Below are 337 nucleotides of genomic sequence, written 5' to 3' on the forward strand. Positions count from 1 at the left end.
CATCAATTCAAACTTACAGCTCAATACAGCTATATTATTCATAATGTTTGTTTTCTCCCCTAGATAATCTAATTAATCAACCTAATCAACCAGACTTATTTTATATCAAATAATCCTCTTCATTTGCTCTTCCTCCAAACAAACCTACCGCGTTGTAGATGGCGTAAGAAGCTCCCGAAGTGAAGGAATAACTCGAACTGATCGTAATTTTAGACACGAGAGGGTCGTCCTCGAAGGAACTCAAGCGGGGGAAAATATCGTCATAGTTTTGGATTCTGGGGGGAAAAAAGAGAAAAAAATTGAAAAAGAGTTAGGATGAGGGGAAATTTGCTGGGGG

At 38.6% G+C, this 337-nt stretch overlaps 1 protein-coding gene across 1 annotated transcript in view; it reads right to left on the minus strand.

Annotated features, from left to right (window-relative positions):
* The window catches only part of LOC119585322 (xaa-Pro aminopeptidase 1-like), a 14,737-nt gene that overhangs the window by 6,620 nt on the left and 7,780 nt on the right, over positions 1-337 (minus strand). Inside the window, exon 9 of the mRNA XM_037933996.1 lies at positions 110-275. Coding sequence (XP_037789924.1) covers positions 110-275 — 166 coding nt within the window. The remainder of the gene's footprint in view (positions 1-109; positions 276-337) is intronic.

Source organism: Penaeus monodon, chromosome 19 (assembly GCF_015228065.2).
Source record: "Penaeus monodon isolate SGIC_2016 chromosome 19, NSTDA_Pmon_1, whole genome shotgun sequence".
NCBI lineage: Eukaryota > Metazoa > Arthropoda > Malacostraca > Decapoda > Penaeidae > Penaeus > Penaeus monodon.